The sequence below is a fragment of the Euleptes europaea genome, unplaced genomic scaffold (genome assembly GCF_029931775.1).
Source record: "Euleptes europaea isolate rEulEur1 unplaced genomic scaffold, rEulEur1.hap1 scaffold_47, whole genome shotgun sequence".
In the NCBI taxonomy this organism is placed as follows: domain Eukaryota; kingdom Metazoa; phylum Chordata; class Lepidosauria; order Squamata; family Sphaerodactylidae; genus Euleptes; species Euleptes europaea.
Genome location: NW_026612427.1, coordinates 69,152 through 90,953, shown reverse-complemented (window position 1 = coordinate 90,953; position 21,802 = coordinate 69,152). Strand labels below are relative to the sequence as shown.

The 21,802-nt window shown below is 39.9% G+C and overlaps 1 protein-coding gene across 1 annotated transcript in view; it reads right to left on the bottom strand.

Moving 5' to 3' along the window:
• Positions 1 to 375: 375 nt before the first annotated feature.
• Positions 376 to 21,802, bottom strand: part of LOC130493153 (voltage-dependent calcium channel subunit alpha-2/delta-3-like) — an 82,773-nt gene continuing 61,346 nt past the window's right edge. The window contains exons 7-15 of the mRNA XM_056866873.1: positions 11,394 to 11,465; positions 11,068 to 11,129; positions 8,727 to 8,794; positions 7,678 to 7,723; positions 7,428 to 7,525; positions 3,948 to 4,041; positions 2,925 to 3,020; positions 1,671 to 1,792; positions 376 to 533 (exon numbers count right to left, since the gene is read on the bottom strand). Of these exons, the coding sequence (XP_056722851.1) occupies positions 376 to 533; positions 1,671 to 1,792; positions 2,925 to 3,020; positions 3,948 to 4,041; positions 7,428 to 7,525; positions 7,678 to 7,723; positions 8,727 to 8,794; positions 11,068 to 11,129; positions 11,394 to 11,465 (816 nt within the window). The remainder of the gene's footprint in view (positions 534 to 1,670; positions 1,793 to 2,924; positions 3,021 to 3,947; positions 4,042 to 7,427; positions 7,526 to 7,677; positions 7,724 to 8,726; positions 8,795 to 11,067; positions 11,130 to 11,393; positions 11,466 to 21,802) is intronic.

Below are 21,802 nucleotides of genomic sequence, written 5' to 3'. Positions count from 1 at the left end.
CTTTTAGTGTACTACTGTTGATAAGTCTTCTTGCCAAGATAATTGCATGAATTATTATTTTTCTCATGTAAGATAGACACCTAACTTCAAACAGAGATATGAATGACTCATGCGGCTGCACTCTTGTCCATAAAAAACATGTAATAAGGAATATTGAGATTTCACAAGTTTTCCCACAATGCAATTTTTGTTTTGATAATTACTGGGCTGTTTATACTCAATCACCCCACCCTCTTCAGCTCATTAAATGTTTTCTGTATTGGAGGCCCTTAGAATCAAGCATTTTAAGGAGAAGGCCTGCAGTGACCCAGACATTAGATCATTACGTTGCACTTTATTGAAATTTCTTCCAAAACAGACTCTAAATAAGATTTTTTATAGGCTGTCTAAGTGGCATGCAAAAAGCAAAGCCTCTTTATAACATTGATGTAAAGAAGCAGCAACAATTCTACCTGCGACCACTGGAGATTTTCTGTCATCGAGAAGCTGAATGGCAGTACTTGCTGTCACCACATTGCTTTTGTTTGCAGTTTCTGCAAGATTCAAGGAAATGATTATTCAACTCAAGATTCGATTTCAGTATAAGCTATTAGAAGAATGGATGAAGTGCTCTTAACAGTAGATGATAAAGAGCAAAAGCCACAGAGTCTTCTCGGTACCAGGTCAGAGAAACTAGGACAGTTTGGTTTAGATTGAGACCATGTAGGGGTGGAAGAAGAGGCTTTAACTCCCCCATGCTGTTTTGCTGATTGAAATCACTCCCCCAGGCTTCTGTTAACTCTCAGAGGAAGAAAATACAGGCAAAGAGATGAGCTGTTTGATCCTTTTCCTGTTAGGGCTCACAACAGCGTGCATGCATGTGTATGCACATTTTGGCTGGTGAAACCATACCTGTGGGAATAGTTCGCCTCCCTCCCTTCCCTTGCCACGTGGTTCCAATTCAAATTCTTTGCTAGCTTTTTTAAAATGTTGGGGAAATCATGGATCCTTTCAGCCCCTTAACTGCTTTGACCCCGAGGCTCCTGTTAGGACTTGAGTCAGTATGAAACACAGAGAGAACACAGACAGGATGTAAACCTACATGCTACCACCATGCTGTGACCAAAGCATGAAATTTTCAGTTTACCAGCCACACCAGCAAAGTAGGTGAACTGCGAAGGGACAGAGCAGGTGACACAATAAGACAAGACTCCCATAAAAGCTCACAGGCAGGTTTACTGTCTGGTCTTAGCAACACAGGGACCACTTTTTCATTCCCTACCTCTCCTTGCTGATGATTTATTCCTTACAATTTACCCTGATCCCATGAACTTGCCAGGATCATGGTCTAATAACTCCCTTATATATTCAAACAATTCATACTTAAATTTATAGCCACCTTCACATGCTTTTAAAAGCATAATCTATTTCTGACCCCTCTTTAAGCCCAAATTTTTAGTCCTCAGATTAATACCTAGTGATGTTCTATGCACGTGTAGATACCCATATCATGTTTTAATATATTTTGAGGTTAAAAATTATTGGCGGTATTACACAAACTCTACTCATTTATAGTTTAAAGAATATGTGAAAAAGAAATACTGTGTACCAAATTTTATTTGACCAAATGATTCTTCTTCTTTTTTTAAGTTATCCATCGTCTGAAAGTTACAGCATAACTAATGACAAACCTGTACTGAATGGGATGGAGTATACAAAGCTTCCTGGTATCTGCTCAGCAGCCCTTCTGTACCAAAGTGGAAAGTGATCAGCATTGAAAATATTCTCCTTGTCTTCAGCTGTCAAGAAGTCTCTTGAAACAGAAGGAAACATAACGTGTTTACTGTTTCTTGATGAATCACATAAAACTCGTCAAAAAATCAGATTTCCTTTTCGAGATGCTATAAAACAACTCAGTACCAGCATTAATCTAAACTTGTTTCCAGTTCTTCTTTTCTAAGAATACACCTCACATAATAACCATTCTATGAACATAATGAATAGAATAGGAAAGGTGTTCAGAATGTACTGGAGAGCAAAGTTTTTCCGTTTCTGTAGTCATTCTTCTTTACAAAATGATTTGCTTGGGAATTTGTTACAGAACCCAAAGATGTTTTGTGTTTTCCAAACTGCAGCCCTTCAAACTACAGAGCAAACTAATATGGCATTCAACATTTGTTTGTGATATGAAATAATGTTCAAGGGGGAAAAATCCCTCTGGCCTTTGGACATAGCTAAGGTAACTCTTTGAAACTTGGCCTTTCTAAATAGATTTTACTTTAAACTAGATGTTTGTGCTGGATTGGTGCTATTGAGTAAACATTTGCCTAAAATGAATAACGCAGAGGATAGATATAAGATGCTTTCTGTAGACCATAAGTTGCTAACAACTTATTGTAATAGATATGCATTTATTGTTTTGGATTAGTGGAATCACCTGTTGTGCTAGCACTCCAGGTAAGTCTCAAATGAATATCACCTACTTTCCTTACACAAAATCAGATAATCTTAATGTACTTTATAATGCTTAAATTGTTAACCCAACAGTCTTAGAAGCTAGGTCAGTATTACTCAATTTTTTTCAGCTGTGGAACTGTGGACAAGAGTGAAAAAAACCCTGAGCAGAAGCTTACCCAAGGTATGTGTTTTTGTTCTTAAATATCTGCTTATCACTGATACTAAGAAGGGTAGGTTCTATTAGACTAGATAAATGATTGTTGGTTTCAGTAAGTTCAAAATCCCCAAAAGGACGGGGAAGCAATCTACTGTCTAAATGGAAAAGTGGACTCCTAACCACACAAGACATACCAAAGCATTTCTAAATATTACATTACAGAAAACCTGAGTTGGGGTATAGAGAGTTGGGAGAAATCGAGGACTGTTTTGTTGTTATGGCCAACTTTCTCTTCTTCCTGTTTTCTTATCTTACATAGCATACGACTTACTGGTTAGTTAGTTGTTCTGGGCCCACAAATAAATTGACACGAGAAAAACCTGTACGAGTTCCAAGGAAAGCAACCTCTACTCCCTTGTCTGAATTTCTGAAAGATAAATGTAGAAGAATAATATTTCTAGGTCGTAAATGGTGTGTGGTTATCTCATGGTCACAAAAGGCAGTGAATTTAGGGGCTTTCCAAATTCTCATTTTTCTCGCTTGTACGCAGAACTTAAAGCTGTTTCATATTGAACTGACAACTAGAGGGAGCAAAACACATGCAAAACTGAACCCCTCCCCCCAATAAAAAAAACAGGAACTTAGAGCAAGGAAGACACACCAGTATAAACACAACTTTTAATCCACCAGATCCCTCCATTCTGATCAAATCCAACGCATGCTTACTTGGGAGAAAGTCCTATTGAATTCACTCCAAAATTTTGGTTTTCTGTCCTCCTCCTTCTCCTCCCTTTTAAAAATAGTTTTTAGAATACTTTATTGCCTATGTAATTTTATGGAATATGCTTTTAGTTCCCATTAATGGGTCTTTTCCCTTCCCCTTTTTTTCTTTTCAAAACTGATTTTAAATGAAATGTGGTTTAGTGTACTGATTTAATGTGAAGCACACTGAATATTAGTCAGCAGTAGGGCTATGCACCTTTTTTCCCCCTGGTGTTTTTGGGTTCAGGTTTAATAAACCTGGAATTTTTTGACAAATCCAAAGAAGCTGAACATAAGGGATTCGGCCTTTTTGAATAATCAAAAAATTTTGGGTTTAGTAAACCCGAACCCCAAAAATACAAGGCACAGAGCTGAACGCTGGGCTCTCTGGATATCATATCAGAATCTCAACTGTAGAACAATCATATTATTGCTACCAGTATCTGAGAAAAAAACTATAGTAACAGCACTAGGATCTCACTACAGCAAACACTCCATTTAAATTACCATAATTTTACCATGAAGACCATTTTAAAAAAAATCTATGCACAAGTTTGTTGTTAAAATAATAAACAACACAATTTTTACTTACTCTGATTTGTTTAGTGCAAGACTGGTCCAATAAGCTTCTATTGGTGCACTCACTACTGCATCGAACAATACTTCTTGTATCAATTCCTTATCACCTGTAATGTTTTAAAGCATTGATAAAAAACATGTGCAAAGCCTCTTTAGGAATCAAAGAAACTAGGGGATATTGCCAAAGATTCTCCAGGTTTATTTTCACAGATCTGATGTTTCACTGAGGGCTCTGACACCAGAAGAAATTTTAAGAATGCAAGAGATGGAAAATCTCACCCATTTAATTTTGATTAAGAGGTAAGATGACTACCATTCTATTTCTGGATACCAAAGCTAGCACTACACTCTTGCACACAGGGACTAGAGTTTTCTAAATGCCATGTATTAAACCTGGTAAGAGTTTCATGCTTCCATACTATATTTCATCCAATACATAATCCACAGTAGTTATATTCCAGAATATGGAATATGATTCACAGCCCTTCCCACTGCTATCTAGGGTTCTGCAAAAAAAGAAAAGAAAATGTGCAGGCCCATTGCAACTCAGTTTCCCATGATTCTTTGGAGACAAAGCAACCATTTCAGACTATGAAAAGTAAGTACTTTTAAAATTCTCCCAGGGGGGCATTTTTTGAGGTTGAGTCACCAAATTCACAGTATAGCTTCAAGGGACTCTACTTGCACAAACCCCAAAGTTTGGTAAAGTTTACAATGCTTTGTTGAAGGCTTTCACAGTCAGAGTTCATCGGTTCTTGTAGGTTATCCGGGCTGTGTGACCGTGGTCTTGGTATTTTCTTTCCTGACGTTTCGCCAGCAACTGTGGCAGGCATCTTCAGAGGAGTAACACTGAACCTTCACTGGAAGGAGAGACACTGTCCTTCAGTGTTACTCCTCTGAAGATGCCTGCCACAGCTGCTGGCGAAACATCAGGAAAGAAAATACCAAAACCACGGTCACACAGCCCGGATAACCTACAAGAACCGATTTGCAATGCTTCTCTATGGAGGAGGGGAGTGACCCCTTTGGGACCCCATAAAATTGGACTCCCTGACCCAATCTTCACCAAACTTTGGGGTTCATGCAAAGAGAGTCCATTGAAGCTACCCTGAACATTTGGGAACTCTACCTCCAAAAATGCCACCACCACCCCCGAGCTCATTTATAAAAAATCCCACAGGGAAAAGCCTGGGGAAAGCCAAAGCCAAAATTTTTCAGGAATCACCTATTCAGCTTTGGGAAGATTCCCAGGTTTTGGCATTTGGTCTTCCTGAAACCCAAATATTGCCAAAATGGCTAATTTTGGGTTTATTTTTGGTTCAGGTATATTGATATGCACAACCCTACTGCTCTATAGATGCACATGATGCACGTTCTATGCCATTGCCAACATGGAACTGCTTCAGTTACACATGCAGAGTTGCTCTGAAGTCAATTCTGTTTGATATCATTGAATCAATCTAAAAGCCCAATCCTAGTGGGGGTGGGGGTGAAAGGGGATAGGAACCGGCGTGACCTCTGTGCCAGTGTTAGTGCCACTTGCGCCAGCTAAAGTGGCACAAACACCGGTGCAGGGCCACTGAAGCTGGTTTCGGGGAGCTGTGCAGCAGCACCATGCTTGGGTGCCAGCATAGCCTCACTGGTAGTGTTTTCCAGGAACGCCCCTTTTTTCCGGCACCAATTTACACATGCAAAAAGATCAGGTGTAGCCCCATGGAACTCAATGGAGAGTTCCATGGGGTTTCCTCAAAACTGCTTTTTTGGCTTGCTGCGCTTGGCAGCAAGCTGTTCTAGAGGCGGTGTGGTAGCACCATCCCTGGGCGCTACTTAACCGCCACCACCACCTATTAGTATGCGCCAGCTTTCTCCTTTCCTTAATAGGGTTTTATTATGTAGTCTGAAAGCCAGATCAATGTCTTGTTTTATCTGTGGTGTATGGCACTGTATTGATGTGGAATGTTATGGTATAGCCCAATCTCATCAGATCTCGGAAGCTAAGGGGGTCAGTACTTCGATAGGGAGCACACATGCAACACACATGAAGCTGCCTTATACTGAATCAGACCCTTGGTCCTTCAAGGTCAGCCTTGTCTACTCAGACTGGCAGCAGCTCTCCAGGGTCTCACGCAGAGGTCTTTCACATCACCTACTGACTAGTCCTTTTAACTGAAAATGCCAAGAATTGAACCAAATTCGTGTTAGATCCAATGAGTATGTTGTTTAATATTTTGCCAACAATATGCCAAAAATATATAATGAATTATTTAAGTATATGGTGACAGCGACAAGAGTGGAGTATGCAAGAAAGTGGAAAGCAGAAGACTACCCAGATGTAACTGAAAGGACAAATAAGGTTGTAGAATATGTACTTATGGCTAAGTTAGTGTCTATACTATAGTGAATAATAGATCAACCTCTGAATTTTTATGAAAAACTGAAAGTATTTCTTGAGTATATAGTTGTTAACTGATGAAATAATACAATTTAAGTAAGAAATTTGTAATCGAATATGCAATTATAATATTCAAAGAAGAGAGAATAGAAGTTATAGAGTAAGTTCCATTATAATGTAATAATTTGATGTGTATGTTTATTTGTTTGTATGTTTTCTAATATCTGTCTGGAAAATTTAAAAAATTTTTTAAAAAAGGAATTGAACCTGGGATCTTCTGCATGCAAAGCAGAGGCTCTTCCACTGAGACACAGCCTTCCTCCATTGGGACCACCAATGAAGACTGCAGAGGAAGACTATGGCAAACCACCCCCATTTCTCATGTTCCTTGAAAAAATGCTGGAATCCCCATAGGTTGGTTGTGACTTGACAGCATATATATACATATGGCATTGTGTTGATGCACCAGTAACTTGTCTATACAGTACAAACAGAACTTTCAAAGTAACAATGCTTATGACGTATATAGTGTTCCTGAGTATTTAAAAGTACTTCACATACATTATTACATTGTAATCTTTACAAAAATCTGGTACGGTAGGTTGAGTGTTATTATCAGAGCCACTGTAGTGTAGTGGTTAAAGTGTCAGACTAGTGAAAGTCAGGTTCATATCCCCTGTCTGCTACCAAACTCATTAGGTGATCTTGGGCCAGTCATTCTCCCTTAGTCTAAACTACAATCACTGGTTTGTGTGCAAAAAGGGGTAAGAGAACACCAGGTAACATGAGCTCCTTAGGAGGGGTGAGATTGAAACACAGTAGATAGATATCAGCCCTGACTTGGATGGCCCAGTCTAGCCTGATCTCCTCAGATCTCAGTAGCTAAGCAGAGTCGGCCCTGGTTAGTTCTTTAAGCATTCATAGCAGTCACTATGTTATATCACCTCTCAGAGTAGAGCTCATTAATTATGCACATTTTGCTGCATTGGGGAAATGGAAATAAACTGGATTCAGCTCCACAAAAGGCAAGTACAATGTGTTTATGTGTGTGGATGTCTGCAAACCAGAACCAAATTAGAACTTCAATCGCAACATACTCACACTGAAGTAATGGCTCTTTTCCTGTGAGGTAGTTTTTAATAGCTGTCAATTGACTCATCTGGCGGTGCTCAGGGTGCACGTCGGTATTGCAGTAGGACCTGAGAACACAGAGTGGTTAAAAATAATTGTACCACAGATTGGTAAGCATGATCTCCTTTTGTCTTTCCATATGAGGAGCTGGGCACAACTACCATGACAAAAAAAAAAAAGGGTAAGCACAAGTCCAGGTCATGCTTTGTCAAAGGCTTACCATTCATCTGCCAAAGATACATCAGGCTGCTCTAAATCATGCAACCCTGAAACCGAAATAAATGGCAAAGGGTCATTTTGGAGGACGTTAGCAGAAGTATTCATATACAATTCACGATTGTCATTCTTTTTCTTTTAAAAATAAAATTCACTAGTTTATACAGCATCGTAAATCACAACAGATGGTATTTTCACTAGTGCTCATGAATGCACAAAACCTAAGCAGCTTGTTTTGATAAATCTAGGTAAGCAAAGATCATTAAGTACATATGATCACATATGTCAGACAGTGGAAGACACCTGTACAAGCTTCACTAAAGATGGTGTGAAAAAGGCTGGTATTTGAGAGGGGTTTGTGTTGGTCATTACAAGGTAAGAAGTGTTTATGAAGTGATTATGAAGGTAAGAAGTGGCTGTTAGGGAAATCAAAAGGAAAGAAACAAGACAAAAGAGATGAAACAGTTCTTGGCTACAAAGTGCCACAAGGGAGTACAACAAAGTCTCTAGCTCCTTCTGTTGCAGAGATAGAAAGAAAAAGGCATATCTCTGCAATGGGGACCTCCTTTGTTAATGAGAGCTGGGGATTCAGATAATCTGGTACACAGATTGCTATACGGCAATATTATAGCACTATTCAATTGCTCATTAAAGTACATTAAAATCCCTCAGTGGTGGGGGAGGAAACGGCTACTGTGACAGCCAAGCCTTGTGGAAGTCCAGAACTCTGATAGCCTCCCCACCATTTTCTGGCTGAGGGGGCGGGCTCTGCTGCCTCTGATACCAGCAGTGGGGAGAAGTCCCCAGCAGAGGAAGCCCCCATCTACATTGGCTCCCAAACTGTTTCCAGGCACACATCCTATGCATCTGATGTCAAATGTGAGAGCTGAGGTAGAGCATTCAGGTAACCATCCCTATCTCGTGAAAAAAGTCAGAACTGTGCACAATGCAGCTGAACAATATATTGGTCAGGAGATCACATACTTTTGACCCACTGAAATTCAACATCTCAACTAGTTTATAGAAAATGTGATCAGATCATAAAAATATTACCTTCTTCTATTGAAACATTTCCTCTGAAGAAATATTTGCCATGTCCTTTAGAAAGAGCGACACCTAAACTGTGCAGATAAACAAAAAGCAAACCATGAAATCTGTGGCACAAACAAAGGTATAAAATATAGATGAAAGCTCCTATTTTCCAATTTATTTTGTTACTTCCTGCTTTAGAAACAATTTAGGCTTGTTTCCTTTTTTGGTATTTCTGTACTTATTGCTCCTCTCCAGGGCCATCTCATATTTGTTGTGCCAGCAGAAAGAGGCTGTATATATTTGCATATTTAGGGCTACAGCAACCATTCATTCTCTGGCAAGATAAAATGCAGCCCCACTAAGGTCAGTGCTTTTCGTCCAGGAACTCCCATTTTCAGCCAAGATTTGGATATCCCTATAGGCACAGAGGGAGGCAGCTCTTTATGAATGAAAGTCATGTGTAGGGGAAACGATCCCTTATTGACAGTGTTGGAGTCAATTGAACCACTGAGGAAATGTAAGAATGTGACAACAGGGATCTTCTGACAATTTCTTTTTTCCTTATGAGGGAGCTGTTGTCTCCACATATGGTGACTGATTGCCTGAAATAATTAGATGTTGTCTGGTGTATCAGACTGGCTCTACTGCATTGATAAGAGCCAATGCTTTTATGGCTAAGAAAACTAATTTCAGAGACCTCCAAAAATTGCAAATTTATCTCAAAAGGTTAAAAAACCTAATGAATCCTTTGTTTCAATTAAGATTGGTTAACAGCTCTTGCTGACTGTCTCCATCCTATTCAGGAGATTGCAGACCCTATTAAGCCAAGGGAGAAAATAGGATATTACAAAAATGGAACTTTATATTTATCCACCATCTCCAAAGCCACTATGAAAGTCATGTATGAACCCATTCCTGAAGGGGGGGGCTGAAGCTCCTTAGGAGCCAGTGTGACCCTGTCCTGGTATAGGCGCCACCTTATCACAGAATAAGAAGGCACCTACGCTGGCACGGGGGGAAACACACCAGTGTCTGGGAGCTACTGGCCCCTGCCCGAAAGGGAAAGCCAATGCAAGCACAGAGGGCACCCCTGGGGCATCCCTGGGGGAGTTTCCTCACCCCTTTCCTAATAGCAGCTCCCTCACTCCTTTCACACTGGGAATGCCCCCTTGCACTGCAGAGGTGCTGTATTACCTTTTTTGGTGGTGCAGCCCCATTGGAGGCAATGGGGGATTTCCCCCTTTTTATATTTTAAACCTTTTTTTGTGCCCCATGGTGGGTGGGAAGCCTTTGAGGAGGCGGTGCGGCTGCATCACTCTCGGACACTGTGGAGCTGCCCCCCCTTCAAGATTGGGATGCCCATGTCCAAGGCCCTCCCCATTGCTTGGCCAGTGGGCTTTTGAAAGAATTATCAGTAATATTAGCTTGAGTCTTTGTAAACCATCTTAATAATCTTAATAAGTAGCTTTCATTTACCAAGAAGTGCATAATTTCTGTTCATGTGGGGTAATACCCACTCTGCCTCATTTAAAACCTGTCTGTGTTATAACCAGGACTCCTTGCTCCCCAAGTCAAACCACCTCATTGAGTACAGGGTATATTTATGCTCTTTTCAGGAATATCAAATGAGCTGCTAGATTAAAGATTGCTTGCATTTGTTTATATCACATGAAGAATATAGTAAATATCCAATGGAAAAAATGCTCACTATTGCTGTTATATTTGTGTGCGTGCTAGAAAATCAGAAATATGCTCAGCACATATGGTGATAATGGATGGAATTCTACATATCCTTCTTTTCAGGCAGAAAAAGCCTTGTTCCATCCAGAGAAGGCTTCCTCCATCAGAGGTCACTCATTTACCCAATAGGAATCAAGGGATCCAACCCATAATTTAAAATGGATTTATCATCTCAAGCCTCTTCCTCCATGTAAATCTTTGTCCCCAAGTTTTGATATTAGTCTGGATAAAGACTCGACATCTTACAGCAACTCTGTGGAGCACATGGGGTCTATGATACAACACTCAGACTCTGTGAAAGCAGGGCTGCTCATTCTCTTCAATGTCAGAGAAAGTTCAGTACATAGACAGGAACACACACATACGTCTTTATCCAGCACTGGAGAGATTGGGCCACTTTCTGAATGACAAGCTTGGATGATGGCCAGAGAGTTTGCCTTTCAAAAATTCCCCATCTCTACCTAAAACCTGAAAGGGCGTGCTAGAAAAGCCCTTCTCCTTTTCAACATTGTTCAGGGATATTTTATTGTCAGCCCATTCTGATGAGTTTTTAATGAGCTCACAAAGCTTGTACAAATGCAACTGCCTGATGAAACGTTCCATTTATTATAGCCAGCCCTACCTGAAAGGAGTCCCCTTGATGTCTGTGTAATAGTAGTCATTTGTCATCACCAAAACCCGCTTCTAGATTTAGGAGGGGGGGAAAGCTGAAGGTTTGTTATGAGAAGTTTGCAAAGTTAAATACAAAAGCAACGTTATAAGATTGATAGCAACATACAGTCAGGATACATGCAAACATGCAGATGTTTATACCTGACTCACGATTAACAAGCATATAAGAAATAATTTATCAGCGATAATTTTCTACTCCAAACAGATTATTTAAACCTGATTTCTACACAACAGTTGAGTTTACATTGAGCTGGAACAGTATTTTCTATACAATACCCCCTTGTCCACTGTTTTCTTCACTTCCATGGAGAATTTTGCTGTTTTCCGATTCACCATTGCATTGCGAAGCTTAAGTAAAAATATATACACATGTATAATTAAGAATTATAAGAAAATTAAGAATTATTAAGAAAATATATCCTCTCATAAAGCAAAATGTTTCATTATCTTAATTCAATTTTTCCAAAGAATTTCAGCAAAAGAATGTTTTTTATATACCTAACAAAAGAAACACATATATCAACCCATCTTTGATATTCATTTTAAACCATATTAATGGTGTTATAGGATAAAGTTTAATGACAAATGGGTTGTGATTTTACAGAACAAGTTACAGGTGAAATTCTCTTGACAACTACATCTAAGCGTAGAGATCATATCAAGGGATGTGTTCTGTCACCTAGACTTGGTTTCTAAGATTTTGGATTGAATCAAGGAATATTTTCCTCTTTCATATTTAAGCCATTTTAGGGCTCAAACTGGATGAGACACAAAAGATTCAGGATTAGGATGTTACCAGCTAATTATCAGTCCCAGTGGCTGCTTTGAAGAACTGGGAAAGGTCACTGGATAAAGACTATGCAATCCCTTCCTTCTGCCTTTGTAACTAGAATTAGCTCTGCATAGGTGAAAAAACAAGCAACTGAACATGTATTTTCACACCGGTGGAGCCAGTTGCAGTTTGGAGGAGTTATTTAAGTCATAGAGGAGTAAAATTTCCCAATTTTCAAAAGAGCCACTTTGGGCTAGTAATTATTCTTAAAAACAACAACCAGAGATCACAAACAGGTATTTCCCATCTTGTCTACTTTGGACCTAGCTGTAATGGTTTTTGTTATGGAAATGATTAGTTTTATGACTTGCAGCCATAAGCCTTTTTCCTTTGGATAAACTATAAATTAGTTTAGAAATTAGAACTAGTAACTAGAAATTACAAGGAGCTCTGTGGCGCAGAGTGGTAAGCTGCAGTACTGCAGTCCAAAGCTTTGCTCACGACCTGAGTTCGATCCCGACGGAAGTCGGTTTCAGGTAGCCGGCTCAAGGTTGACTCAGCCTTCCATCCTTCCGAGGTGGGTAAAATGAGTACCCAGCTTGCTGGGGGTAAAGGGAAGATGACTGGGGAAGGCACTGGCAAACCACCCCATAAACAAAGTCTGCCTAGAAAATGTGAGGATGTGACCTCACCCCATGGGTCAAGAATGACCCGGTGCTTGCACAGGGGAGGGGACCTTTACCTTTTTAACTAGAAATTGCAAGGATTTCCATCTATGTTTTCCACATGGGAAGAGGCTTTCCGCCCTACTCTGCTATGCCACCAGAGCTTTTTCTGATTCTTTTTAAAATTACCATTGGAATATAATATTATAACATTATAAAAATCTGTATATTATGCCTTTCCCTTGTATTTTCACAACAAAAGTGGCTAGAAACTTACTTTTAAAAAGTTTGTTTGAGGGAGCTGGAAATTCAGATAACCCGCACAAAGTCTGGTAGCATGTTATAAAGTTATAATGATATTTAATTACAATTTTTTTAAAAAGCCCCTGGTGGCAGGGGGAGGACAGCAGCCAAGGGGCCAGGGGCAGGGAAAATGCAGGTTCTCACAAAACAAAAAACAAAACAAAATAATAAAAAAACACTGCAGATATAATGTAGAATAATTAGGGACTGGGAACAGGCTGAATACTCCTGTTCCTCTGGTTCTTCCTTATGTAAATTCCATTCTCTCCTTTTCACCATTGCTTGATATTGCATGTGATCACAACTAATTCTAGTTAAATCACTCCTAAATTCCAATGTAGAGTTCCTAAGGGAATATTCCTGAGCTGAGTTAACCCAATACTCATACACAGGCTTGCCAATTGCCTGGTGGGGATGGGCACAAGCCTGCCAGTCCACCAGGCTGCCTGCCAACCCTCAGCTTGTCGGCGGGCAAAAGAGGGCCAGGTGGAGGGGGAGGAGTGCAATGCGTGTGCATGACCCACGCAACATGCCGATGTCACTTTCAGGTTTAACATAGAATTTCGGTGGAGATTGCTAGAGCGTTCACATTGCTTCTGGGTAAACCCAGAAGTGATGTCGGTGCATTGCATACCCCCAGCTACACCCCCACAAAGCTCCTGCCGGTGGAGCAGAGGGACCTGGCTACCCTACTCATACATTCCAACAATCTAGCAATACAACTGAATTTCACAAGCTTGCTGGTCTGCTTTGAATATGTGCTTCTTCATTGTGCCAATTAAAATCTTTATTTTTGCACCATTTTCAGTTTCCTTGTGCAACATTCCCATAAAACATATACAACTTTTAACATTCTTAGTGTGTCAGTAAATCAGCCTTACATACATATATGTAAAAATGGCATACATTGTACATATAAATCCCGTATAAATTGAATAAAATGCATAAAATATACAAATGAATAATCACACCAACAACATAAATGTGAGGACAGAAAGCATTCACAATGACAGCATGTGGAAAGAAAGAGGAATGAAAAAGGGCATATTCATCCATCCCTACATTAAAGCAGGGTAATTGGAGACAAGAGAAATTGATTTACTGGAGGAGAGGGAATGCCCAATACCGTGGCTCTTACCTTGTGTTTCCATCAGCATAGTTCATCTTGTTTCAGTTATATATTTTTTTGAAAAAAATAGGATTGTTCAATCTTAAGCTTTATAGGCTACAGTTAAAATAAATAAATACAAACGTTTTCATACCCTTCCAGAACCAGCATCCTCAGAGGTTCTTGTGGGATTCTTATGCCAGTTTAATCCATTAAAAACATGCTTTGATGTGTAATCTAGACACTCCCTAAAACATTCCATTCTATATTTTGTCCTCCAAGAATGAGCAGGGTACATGTTCCTTCTTTCTGTTCCATGTTGCCTGTTGTAACCAGCGCTGAAGACAGCGCTATCTCATAGGAAAAATACTCAGCCTTTGGTATTACACTACAACAGACTACTAAATCAGAACATGATTCAAACATGGAGTTTCCTGCTCACGTAGAACCTCCAAGGAATTCTCACAAAATCAAAGAGTATTTGGATCAGTTTAGTGAATTTCTTGGGTGGGGGAGGGGGGTTCCTCCCATTCTTACTTGGGACTTACATAAAACATGAATTCAAGTTGTTAGTCCAGTTGTGTCATGGAGTTATCTGCTTCTGAAGAAACAAGACAGTCAGCAAGGTTAAGAAGATCTGAGTGGTCACCAAATTTCACCTAATGCAGAGTTTGAGATTAACATGGAGATCTCTGTTCTGAAGGAACAACCAAGAAAATGTAATGAATATTAAAAGAGTTAAAAAAAAACTAGTGAAATATCTGAGGGAGAGCCATACACCTTAATTTTATCTTAATTCCCTCTGCCTAGAGGCAATGTTCTCTAATATTAGTCCAATATTTCCCTCTCTGTGTTGTAATCAACCTCCATTTGAGCTTTCTTTTCTCTCCATCTGTATGCCAGTCACAAAAACAAAGCAACGGATTTCTAACACCTCTGAAGACTGGGAGCTAGCAGAAGGAGTAAGACCATGGGGAAGCAAGCTAAGTGCCACCCCAAGATATTGGTTAATAGTGTCTAAGCCTAATGGACAAAGATTGTGCCCATATGACCTTTCACCTTTAACCAAAGCTGTAGCTCATAGAGTCAAATAGGAACTCCATTTGCCTGTCTAGTGAATTGGCATTCATGGTTAATATTCATGGTTAAGTGTTACACTGAATTATATAATACTATTATTACGTCAACATTCCATGTATGCCAATGCTTGATGTTATCTACTGGCAATATTTGGGGGGCTGTGCCAGAGGAGGGCCCTACAACCATGTTTGGTCCTCAGCCTTGGGTAAGCCCTGATCACACCTAATCTTGTTGCACTTGCTGAGGACAGTAGCTGCCCCAGAGAGACATAGACCCATACCTAGTACCTAGCCACTAGATTATTAATCAAGGCCTTCCAGTAAATGATCAGGGCACTTCACCACAAAGAAATTATGCCCGGCCTTGGAAATAACAAAGCCTGCATTAGTATTTCATACTCAGTGGTTCTTTGTTCAGCTGGAAGGCTGAATTTTCCATTGAAATCCCCAGCTCAGTGAGGTAAGCAAGGCAAATCCAGTTTCTGGTATATGTTGCCTGCTTCTTCACTGTGTTCCCCTTGGATTATTTGCTTTCTGAACACCTCTGATTTGGGAAGTGGACCTCTGTCTGGAACCTGTATGGAAATGTATGGTCAGCTGTGATTTATTCTCTTGCTCTATGTCTTTAGATTCTTATCTCCCCTCTAAAGTGTAACATGCTATCCAATGTGGATGGGTGCTTGGAATATTTGGCTCTTTTTTGTGGACATTATCTCCATATGCTTGATATTAGTATGACTGCTTAAGTCTGCTAATTCTTGCTTCCTATTTCTTCAGTAATCTTTTCTGATTTTAGTCCATCCAAATTTTCAGTATTACTTCCTTATAGGAGAGCTTTATATCCTAATCAGTAGATCCATTTTTGGCCATTAGGGTGAAAAACTGCCCAAGCTATGGATGCTTCTTTAAATCCAGAATAAAAAAATAAGTCATACATTGGGGCTCAACTGTAAAGTGGGTCACATTTACGCTGCCATATATACATGGCAGCATACCACACACATTGCAGTGGTCTATGGGTAGGGCAAAATGCATTCAGAAAATTTCTTTACTGCATTAAAAGGTACTATAATATAGTTGGGAAAAACACTTCTGTTCCACAGTATTTGGCTTTGCCTGGAAGACAGCTGTCTTATAAATTGAACCCCAATCTTAACATGTTGAAAGTTTAATCTTTGGCTGGGATCTTTTAAATATTTTTTCTCTCTTATGTGGAAACAAATGTGGAAACAAATAATGAAAAGAACAGAATTAGCCTTACTTTATCAACTGATGGTGAGGGGGTCTTTACTTAGCAGTGATTATGGAGGAGGGAAGGAGGATGAGATATTACAGTGCCATCCTAAGTAGAGTTAAACTCTTCTAGGCTAGTGGGTGTATGACCACCCAGTGTAGTATAGTGGTTATAGAGTTGGACTAGGATTCTGGATACCCAGGTGTGAATCCCCAATCTGCCATGGAAGCTTGTTGGAAGATCTTAAGACAGTCATATACTCTCGGCCTAATCTTCCTCAAAGGGTCATTCTGAGGCTAAAACTGAGGAGAGGAGAACAACATAAGCCACCAAATTTAAGTGCCACCAAATTTAAGTGGAGCGGTGGACTCTGATCTGGAGAACCTGGTTTGATTCCCCACTCCTCCCCATGAGCGGCGGAGGCTAATCTGGTGAAGCCAGCTGGGTGACCTTGGGCAAGTCACACTCTCTCAGCCTCACCCACCTCACAGGGTGTCTGTTGTGGGGAGGGGAAGGGAAGATGATTGTAAGCCAGTTTGAGTCTCTTTTAAGTGGTAGAGAAAGTCGGCATATAAAAACCAACTCTTCTTCTTCTTCTCCTTCTCCTCCTCAGATCTGGCTGACTTTTCCATTAGAATATAAGATAATAAACAGAGCCCAAATATGGTGTCAAGGGACCCCAATATGATGTCAGGAAGACAAGTCTACCTTAAGATGTAAATTCTCATCAAAAATTGCCATCATTTTCTGCCTAATCCCCCTCCCCCAACAACCAGCTTCACAACTACTGTCAGTGTGGCTACTTCTAACAAACATTTGACAGCACAGACAATGGCCATTTTTATCTTATTTTAACATGTATGCTCTACACTTGTCAGTGGGGACTTAGGCACCTAATAGCTTCATTCAATAGATTTTTCTTACAAGAAATAAGGGCGCATCTTCAGGGACATTTCTGAATCATTCTTTTTGTTTCTTTTCTTAACTGTAATTGGAAAAGCCAGATAGGAAAGATATGTGTATGAATGTACCTCCCCTCCCCTCCAAAAATGTTTCAAGCAGAGAACAGCTTCAAGGTTAAAGGAAAAAATCAGCATCTATTACAGGGTAATTCTTCAAATGGTTACATCTGACATTTGGTAAGATTATACCCTGACAAGGTAGATTCTCTGTGTCAAATTTCAGATAGATGGGACAAAATACCTGGATTTTATCAGGAGTGGGATTTTCAGGCATTAAAATCGCAGAACACTATTTTCTTGTGCAGCTTACCAAGTTGCTGCTTCTAGTCCAGTATAATACAGTCCTGCAGTGCTTTAAATGTAAACCTCCTTCCTAGGGTTGCCAACCTCCAGGTAGTAGCTGGAGATCTCCTGCTATTACAACTGATCTCCAGCCGATAGAGATCAGTTCACCTGGAGAAAATGGCCGCTTTGTCAAATAGACTCTATGGCATTGAAGTCCCTCCCCTCCCCAGGCTCTGCCCCCAAAACCTCCCGCTGGTGCAAAGAGGGACCTGGCAACCCTACTCCTTCCTCAAATAGCTCACCTGACACATATTTAGGAACAAGGTGAAGATTTTTTTTAAAAAAAACAGAGGCTTTTTTAGTTAACATTTTTTTAATGTCTGCTTTATTAAATAAAGAATACTATATTTGAGAAAGGGGAAGCAGATATGAACAATACTGAGGTCGAACACAATGCAGAATGTCCTTAGGAATGGTTTGCATTCCAGCACCTGAAATCAGACAATGAGGACCCTTCCCCCCCATGACAATTTGCAGACATTGTCCCCTGAAGCCCAGTGCTGGATTTCTTGGAGAGGGTGTGCATGGGGGTGGGGGGAGCTGCCAAAGCTTGTAAGTAAAAATATCTGTTTTTATTTTTGTGAAGAATTTGAGCATGGCTGACCTGCTGAAAACTGCAATGTTTGCAGCTCTTTAAATTTAATTCTTGGCCATCTAGATTTGAGTTAACAATCTTACTCTTCTTTCAGCGAGTGTAAAAGAATAATTTTTCGCTGGAGGCATGTATAAAATAAAACATATATTTTACTATAGGCTTTTTAAAAAACAACAACAACAATGCGTAATAGGCAATTCTGGAAATATTTTCCCTTTTTAACTTTTTGTGGTTTTGGACTTGGAGAGCTGGTCTTAATTACCAATCTACTTTCTAATGTTTAAAGAACTGTTCCATTTATCTTTAACATGTTTCTCATTTTTCTCCATTTCAGGACCTGCAGTATTCCAAGACCCACTCCCCACACAGCCCTCGGGCAAGTCGCAGATTTACAAAAAACCCTCGTAGCTTTTAAGATCAAGTATGCATGTGGGAATTGGATTTTTTTTTTACCCTGTGAATATAGTTCTTGGCTTTGTAGCACAGTTTTTCTTCTAGTCTGTAGACCTCTGCTTTGCTGCCTTTCTATGGTTCAAGCTGATATGAGTCTACATTTCTTTCAGCCTCAGCACACTTAGAAAGATATAATTCTTTTAAATAAAATTAAAGAAAGAAATATCGATTCATACAGTAATACTAGTGTTTATATTGCCTTGCAGGTATAGGAGGTAAGATCCCTGCCCCAATGAGTTTACAATACAAAATTTGTCACCAGGGAAACAACAAAGGGAAACGATGAGGTGAACGGATCTTTGTCACCTGGAGATCAGATGTAATAGCGGGAGATCTCCAGCCAACACCTGGAGGTTGGCAACCCTACCAAATGCATTTTTGCATATATAAATATATATTTTTACAATTGTTATATTTTTAACAAAGAGTTGGATTTCCTTGATAAATCTCAAACAGTAACAGTTTGGACTCCTTCTACCCCAGAATCCCCAAGGCAAGATCCAGAACATGGGTCACATGTTCTCTCTTGTTTTGTGGGAGCTATACAGGAAATGAATATTCGTTCCTGCAGGAACAATAAAATCTGTGAAGGCGGCAGAAAATGTCCTCCTGAACAAGACTCCTGATTGCAGCTTTCTTCTTTGGTTTCATAGAAGTCAACGGTAGATTTCCTCCAGACATTCCAAGACTGAGCCAAATTCCATCTGGAGCTGGCTCAGAAAAATGGAATTAAGGTACCCTTTTAGAGAAGGAGGCTGTAATCAGTAAGTATGCAGGGTGAATACTGGTTCCTTCCAACCCAGATTTTAAACTAACTGGGTGCAGTGGAAAGTATGCTTCCCATATTCTCAGTATGACTGCATCTCTCTCCCACCCCCCGCCATGCAGCTTAATGTAGCAAACGTTACATGGAACTGATTAAACAAAAGCCCTGGAGATTCTGGTGAGGGTTGGGGGGGGGGGGGACTTTCAGTTAACTTCAGCACTTGTGATATCTGAATTCCACAACTGAAGAATTCCACTTGAAATCTAATTTCAAAATGAACCTGAGTTAAATTGTTAAAGAAGATCAGAATAAGGTGAAGCATAAGAAGAATAAAATGGCACTCCTCAGGGAACAAAGTTTTAGGTGGAAAATGCAGAAAATAAAACAAAATCTGGTGGAAGGTATTTATGTACAGAAATCACAAGAGTGTTTTAGAAAAAGAGGTCGTCTGGCCTCTGAAAAGATCAACTTTGCTAAACGGTTTCATTATTCACAAAGTGAATTTGGAGGGTTATGGATATATATTTCGCAAGAAAAAGCAAATCTAAACTTTAGTTAAAAGGGGGGAAAAGACTGAGAAATGACTACATCAGAATACTGACTAAACTCCAGAGAGACACATACGTGATGAATCCCAGATTTCAGAAAGACATGACACAATAAGTATAGGAACCTTCCATTGATATATTCAAAACCTCTCCAAAATGAGTGGAGTTTGTAAAGACAGAGGGATGCTAATGTACTGCGGGTATTTGAGAAGAGTGCTAGGAAAGATCTATGAGAATGCAGACATGCAAGCATGACTTTAGTCAGTTCAGACATTATAGCAAAAGCTAAATAACAATAACTGAAAGGAGCACACCTGGAAGGTTACGATATAATTAAGGACAGTCAGCATGGATTTGCTCTGAACGAACCATGCCTAACAAATCAGATTTATGGGGGAACTAACAGAAAGACCAGGCAAAGGTTAATCTGTGGACATAAGGAAATCTTTTGATACAGTATTGCTGAAAAAAAATAACATGGTGAAGAATGGCGTGGAAGGGATTTGCAGAGACACAGATTATATGATTTTGGACAGAAAGTACTGAATGACAGAGATTAGCACATGCCTAAAAGAAGGTGTTAGATGGACAGTGCTAAGATGATCCTCCACTTTTAAATTCTGTGGTTTGGATGGGAACAACCCCCCCCCCCCAAAAAAAACTTTTCAGCTGTGGCATCAGTAACTGTAAAGTGAGAAAAAGGCAAGCTTCTTCAAAGAGAGAAAGAGAGAGAGGAGACAGAGACAGAGCATCAAGGCAAATTTTATTTAGTGGTGTATGGATATGCCCATTTTCATACCTTTGTGTTTGCTGTGAGCCTTTTCATTTTGCTCATTTTTGCTACTGCCATTTCTTATTTGGTGTATGGATATGCCCCTTTTCATACCTTTGTGTTTGCTGTGAGCCTTTTCATTTTGCTCATTTTTGCTACTGCCATTTCTTATTTGTTTGTTTGTTTTGCAGCATTTTTACACCATCTATTCACAACTTATACAACAATAGTTAAAGATACATTTCTGTAATAGGAAAAAACTGGCACAAGGAAATAGAAAATGGCGTAAAAATACAGATGTACACACAGGAGATGCAAAAACAAAATGGGAATTTTAAGTTGAAACAGCAGGGCTTTTGAAAGCTGGAAACATCCGTAAATTTGATGAACATTTTCCATTTTGATATGACCTCTGAATGTTACTTAACGAGCTGGAGCCAGAGCTGGCTGTTGACAGGTTTTTTTTGCCCAATTTGACATTTTAAAATGAGAGCCCTACCCTAGCTCTGAAGAGATGGTGGTCCTCCTGACAGCAGCTCCTCATTCATCCTATAGCTGATGTGCGTTGGCAGCTCTACTGAAGGAGCCATATAAAGCTTTCCCTCACGCTGTTGGTCCTCACAGCAGCAAATTATCCCAATTATTTAACATATTTATCTGATTAGATATCACATTTGTGATAACGTTGAGAAAATCAGGATGCATGGGACTTAGGGTTGCCAGCTCTGGGTTGGGAAATACCTGGAGATTTTGGGGGCAGAGCCTGAGGAGGGTGAGGTTTGGACAGGGAAGGGACTTCAATGCCATAGAGTCCAATTGCCAAAGTGGCTATTTTCTCCAGGTGAACTGATCTCTATTGGCTGGAGATCTGTTGTAATAGCAGGAGATCTCCAGCTAGTACCTGGAGGTTGGCAACCCTAATGGGACTACCTCATCTAATTCTCACTATTCTTCCTCAATAGGTCAAGCCACAAAGAGTTCTGCATAGCTGAATATTTTGAACTTCAGCTTCCCCAGTACAAGTCCAACCCTCCATCTACTACAGCACTCCTACTAGAGTATACTTCTTTCTGTGGTACTTGG